This window comes from Rana temporaria, chromosome 7 (genome assembly GCF_905171775.1).
Source record: "Rana temporaria chromosome 7, aRanTem1.1, whole genome shotgun sequence".
Classification (NCBI taxonomy): Eukaryota; Metazoa; Chordata; class Amphibia; order Anura; family Ranidae; genus Rana; species Rana temporaria.
Window position 1 is genome coordinate 173,069,099 of NC_053495.1, and position 6,394 is coordinate 173,075,492.

Sequence of the window (6,394 nt, forward strand, 5' to 3'; positions counted from 1 at the left end):
GTTCTTCCCTCTCTGTAAGCTCATGATCCTGCCTTCCTCAGCCTCAGAACCAACATCTGAATCAAGTAATGGCTGTGCATCGTCAAGGAGCATGTGGCAGATGCTGTGTTCAAATAAATCGGCTGACTCATCCATGCCTGATGCTGGGGCTATGGCAGGAATAGCTGTGGACAAGGAGGCAGGTTTAACCACTTTGGCAGCTGCAGCGGACTATGCATTAGTCTCTGATTGGGTGACGGAGAATTGGGATGGTTTAGTAAGCAGTCCACCACCTCCTCTGCGTGCTGTGGCTGGAAAACACGAGCAACATCACTAAACAGAGGAAATGATGCCCTGCCTGAGGAATGACCACATCCACCTTTGCCTGTGGACACATACGCTGCTGGTCCCCTCACAGCGCCATTGGCAATGTCTGCCTCTTTTTGTTGTCCTCCCAGACATGATGGGAGGGTGCTTATTAACAAAATGTAATAAAGATGTGGAAATGTGCACGTGGATGCAATTTAATCAATGGAAAGTGGTGTTTGGTGCACTTTAACTTGAGTACTCACTACAAAGACATACTCCACTGATGCACTATAATGTATTGCAGTAAAACTGCACTGGCGCACTGCATTATACTGCGTCAAACGTGCACTAAAGCACTGAAATATACATTGTTAAACTTACAGTAACGCACTGAATTATACTGCATTAAATGGAAGGTAACGCGCTGAAATATACAGCGTTAAACTTGCAATAACGCACAGAAATATACTGCGTTAAATGGCACGTAACTATCCCTAGATTCACACCAATGTAAAGATGAATGGTGGTCACTACACTCACAATGACTGAACTATTCTTAGATTCACACTAATATAAAGATGAATGGTGGTCACACTACACTCACACTGACTAAACATTGAACTATTCCTAGATTCACACTAAACTGATATTCGACTACACTGACAATAGAATCACAATAGCACACTAACTGTCTAGTAGCACTGAACAGAGCCCTGTTATATCGCTCTGCATGCCGATATCACACTAAAAATGGCTGCTATTAAAAGAATACTTTTATAGTGTGGGGCGGGACTAAGAGCAATGAGCTATGATTGGACAGAATCATCATGACAGCGTCCAATCATGGCTCTAAAAGTGCTCTGCGCCCTGATTGGGCAAAGCTTTCATTGCTAAAGCTATCCAGGTCTTAGGGGGGGGGGGGGTTAGTTAGTAACTTGAAATAGCAGATGTTTTGGTTTGTTTTATGTGCAAGGCCTTCCTGGGCTGTTTCGAGGTGTTCCTGTCTAGTGCATGGTTTACCACTATCACTAGCAGTTGAGCACGTCCCTCTTATAACATCAATTGCAATTGTTAATACGTGGCACATGGGGTGCTGATCATGAGATAAAGTGGGAATCATTTTCCACGTAGGAAATGTTCTCTGTGAAAATACTCATTAACTCACTATTTTAGATGGGTAGCAGCTCCATTGTTTTACAGCTTCCATAAATTAACCTTATTGTCATAGTATAAAACAAGCATGTTAAATTCCTCTTACGTAAACACATTATTTTGTTTCTTTAGGTGAAATCAGGCACAATTTTTGACAACTTCCTTATCACAAATGATGAAATTTTAGCTGAGGAAATTGGAAACGAGACGTGGGGTGCAAGCAGGGTAAGGAACCATGGAGTCAGGGTCTTATATCTGTATGCAAATAAAACTGTTCTCGCGGAACTAGATGTATCCAAATCTTCAAATTAAATAGTAACAAATTTTGTTGAAATTTGTTTAATTTAGTTTTGTATATTTGTTTTCTAATGAATTCCAAATTTTCGGAAAGATTTGAATTTGAATCAGTCGAAAAATTAGCGACTGATTCAAATTCTGAGTGAAGAATAGCTGGTTGTTAAGGAGCAGGCCAGGAAGTTGGCAGCAGTGTCCTTAACAACCGATGACTCATCAGCTGTCAGCGGACTTCCCCACTGACAGCTGAAATATAAACAAAAGAATGCCAGCAATGAAAAATTCTGAACAAAAAGCATGGGGTTCCCCCTCAATCCATACCATGCTAAAATGTATTTAAAAAAAACAAAACATGTGGGGCCCTCAAAAAATACATACCAGACCCTTAGTATGGAATCTGCAACCCCCATGTTGAGGGCATGTCGCCTGGTATGATTCAGGGGGAGGGCGATTGCTCGCCCCGCCCCTTTCCTGGCCTGCTGGGCAGCCTGCTCGGATAAGGGTCTGGTATAGATTTTGGGGGGCCCCATGCCGTTTTTCCTTTTTTTATAGGGTGGGTTTCCCCTTGAAATCCATACCAGACCAAAAGGGCTTGGTATGGATTGGGGGGGGGGCACACTGTTTGTTTCAGAATTTTTTATTGCCGTCATTCCTTTGTTTACATTCAGCTGTCAGTGACTCATCGGTTGTTAAGGACGCGGCAGACAGCTTCCCGGCCAGCTCCTAAACAGACAACCAGCTATTCTCCACACAGAATTTAATCGGTTGATTTTTTTTCTGAACGATTAGATTTTTAATCAGTGCGCATGCTCAGAATCACGTCGAAAATACTCCCTAAGATACGTCGAATCACTGCCTACGACGTGAACGTAACCTACGCCCATCCATATTCACATAATACTACGTAAACGACGTAAAATACGACGGCTGTTCCCTGGTTCATACCTTTGCATTGAGTTGCGGAATAACTATACGCCGGTCATAAGCCTTACGTAAACCGCGTATATTAATGCGCCGGGCGCAAGTACGTTCGTAAATCGGCGTATCTCACTCATTTGCATAATCGAAACGTAAATCAATGGGAGCTCCCCTTGCGGCCAGCGTAAATATGCACCCACGATACGGCAGCGTAGGAAACTTACGTTGGTCGTAGGAAGCCTATTTTCAGGCGTATCTAGTTCTGTGGGCACGGCGCAGAGATACGACGCGCACAATAACACTTACGTGGCGTATCTCGAGATACGCTGGCGTAAGTGCTACGTGAATCCGGGCCAGGGTGCGTGTTATACGCCTGTGCGTGTTATACGCTGATAAATACGGTAGTTATCATCTGCAACAATCAGATAACAGGTATTACAACCCAAAATAAAAGATACATTTTAATTGGTTTCACTTGGCAAGAACCACAAACGAATTACGCCGGCGTATCTATTGATACGCCGCGTAATTTCAAAGTTCCCCCGTCGTATCTTTGTTTTGTATACACAAAACAAGATACGATTGAATGAGGGATCGATCCGACTGGCGTACGTCTTAGTATGTCATCGGATCGTAGGTGCATATTTACGCTGGCCGCTAGGTGGCGTTTCCGTCGATTTCCACGTCGAGTATGCAAATTAGCTAGATACGGCGATCCGCGAACGTACGTCCGGCCGGCGCATTTTTTTACGTCGTTTCCGTAAGGCTTTTTTCGGCGTATAGTTACCCCTGCTATATGAGGCGTATCCTATGTTAAGTATGGCCGTCGTTCCCGCGTCAAATTTTGAAATGTTACATCGTCTGCGTAAGTCGTTCGCGAATAGGGCTTTGCGTAGAATGACATCACCGTCGTAAGCATTGGCTTGTTCCGGTTTAATTTTGAGCATGCGCACTGGGATACCCCCACAAATAAATATAGCAGTCTTGTGACTTCTATCGGTGTCCGGCCAAGCACTGGTAAAAGCTTGTAGGAGGAGTTTTCATTCTCCTCTGACTGTCCTATAAGGCTGCATGACCCCTGACCCTCTGTCTGAACAGTGCTGTTTGGCACTGTGCCAATTACATGCACCCTACCAAGAAAGAAAAAAAACTCTCTAGCAATACACACCAAATTGAGCATGTGCAGAGTGACTCCAAAGGCTCTGTACTATCAGGAGATGGATTGGGAGCAGTGAAAGAAGGGCAGGATCAGAGAAGACAGGATCAAACAGCATTTTTACACAATGTGAAGGATTAACCCCTTAGGTTCCACAGTGAGTATAACAAGCATGCTTTCCTGCATGTACACACTAATTTTACTGTTGTGGGTTTAGTAACACTTTAACAGATGCAGTAGCTAGTATGTATAGGTGGACTTACCAGATGGAGAAAGTTTGACATACAACAGCTGCTTTTTCTTAGAATTAGAATCTAAAGAGCTTCCTGTAATAGAAGACTTTGAATATACACCTCTCTAAACAGTTAAAGCGGAGGTCCGCCCACCGCTGCAAAAATTAAAAGCCAGCAGCTGCACATACTGCAGCTACTGACTTTTAATAAATGGACACTTACCAGTCCAGCGATGTCGGCACCCTATGTCGGCTTCCCCCCGGGAACCCTACTGCTCATGCGCAAGGCTCTGCTCCTCTCTCCTACTGGCCTGGCAGCCAGGGAGCCCGAGCAGTGACGCAAATATCCACACCTGAGGCTCATGGAAGTGAGGTATCCTTTACCCCCTCCCCCCTGAAAGGTGCCAAATGTGACACCGGAGGGGGGAAGGAGTACAATGAGCGGAATTTCCACTTTTGGGTGGATCTCCGCTTTAAGGGAGTTTAGAATGTACCCACTAAGCATAGTAGTTATTTTCCCTGACTCCTGCATCAATGCTGAGTCCTGAAAATGTCAGCATCATAAATTTCACCTGAGAAATCAGTGACTTTCACTCTGATGCTGTCCTCCATCAATGCTGTTTAGTGTGAATGGAGGAATCGCCTGATTTCTCTTGTTCAGCCTGCAATGCTTACCAAAGTAGGTCTATCTTTGGCGTCAATCGGATGGCACAGTCATACTTAGACACCCTACACAACTGCTCTAAGAGAAGGGTGCAGGTACGACTGCAAAAATGAAGATTATTGGTACAATGTCTATATGACTGAATATCTACTTTTGTAGCTTCAACTGAGCTTTAATCTCTTACAGGAACCAGAACTGAAGATGAAAACAATACAAGATGAAGCGAGGGATGCCAAGGATGAAAAGAAGCAGAGATATAAGAAGCTTGAGGAAGAGTTTAAAATGCTTGATGAACTGGAAAGGCAGGAAAACGAGAGGAAGTCAAAACTACGTAAAAGATTACGAAAGCAGTATGGACTGGAGCCACAAGTAGAACAGCCACAGCTGCCAGAGCCTTCACATCCTAAAGATGAGTTGTGAACACCAATTCAAGAAAGAAGAATTAGAGAAAGATATGTGTTGGGGCTTACAGGTGAAACTCGAAAAATTAGAATATCGTGCAAAAGTTCATTTATTTCACTAATGCAACTTAAAAGGTGAAACTAATATATGAAATAGACTCATTACATGCAAAGCAAGATGGTTCACGCCGTGATTTGTTATAATTGTGATGATTATGGCTTACAGCTCATGAAAACCCCAAATCCACAATCTCAGAAAATTAGAATATTGTGAAAAGGTGCAATATTCTAGGCTCAAAGTGTCCCACTCTAATCAGCTAATTAAGCCATAACACCTGCAAAGGGTTCCTGAGCCTTTAAATGGTCTCTCAGTCTGGTTCAGTAGGAATCACAATCATGGTAAAGATTGCTGACCCTCCATAACGAGGAAAAGCCTTAGGCCCCTTTCACATGTGCGGACCGTATGTCCGCATTTTCATCCATCCGTTGCGGACATACATTGGTCCCTATGTGATTGCGGGTGTCAGCGGATGACCATCCGCTGACACCCGTAATCACCCGCCTCCGCAAAGCTCCGCTTTTTCGGACGGAAGAAAATCCTATTTTTCTTCCGTCTGGCGGATCGGATCGGGTGAACACGGACATACAGTCCGTGTTCATCCGATCCCCCCCATGGGGGAGAGCGGAGGAAAGACAGGGCGGTCCCTGCACAGTGTGTGCGGGGACCGCCCTGTCAGCCGCTGGCTCAGCTGGGATTTTACGGAGGATCCCCGCTGAGCAAAGCGGACACACGGAGGCGGATCATTACTGATCCGCCCCATGTGAAAGGGCCCTAAAAATGTAAAAAAAATTGCAAAAGAAGTTGAATGTTCCCAAAGTGCTGTATCAAAGCACATTAATAGAAAATTATGTGGAAACCAAGGACCAAGAGTATGGAGGAAGAATAGAGAGGCACACACTGCAAGATGCTTGAAGTCCAGTGTGGAGTTTCCACAGTCTGTGTTGATTTGGGGAGCCATGTCATCTGCTGGTGTTGGTCCACTGTGCTTCATTAAGTCCAGCGTCAATGCAGCCGGCTACCAGGAGATTTTGAAGCACTTCATGCTTCCTTCCACAGACAAGCTCTATGGGGACGCTGACTTCATTTTCCAGCAGGACTTGGCACCTGCCCACATTGCCAAAAGCACCAAAACCTGGGTCAATGACCGTGGGATTACTGTGCTTGATTGGCCAGCAAACTCGTCTGACCTGAACCCTATAGAGAATCTATGGGGCATTGCCAAGAGAAA

The 6,394-nt window shown here is 44.7% G+C and overlaps 1 protein-coding gene across 1 annotated transcript in view; it reads left to right on the forward strand.

Moving 5' to 3' along the window:
• The window catches only part of LOC120944872 (calreticulin-like), a 31,680-nt gene extending 26,480 nt beyond the window's left edge, over positions 1-5,200 (forward strand). The window contains exons 9-10 of the mRNA XM_040358622.1: positions 1,573-1,665; positions 4,891-5,200. Coding sequence (XP_040214556.1) covers positions 1,573-1,665; positions 4,891-5,124 — 327 coding nt within the window. The 3' untranslated portion in view covers positions 5,125-5,200. The remainder of the gene's footprint in view (positions 1-1,572; positions 1,666-4,890) is intronic.
• The last annotated feature ends 1,194 nt before the right edge of the window (positions 5,201-6,394 follow it).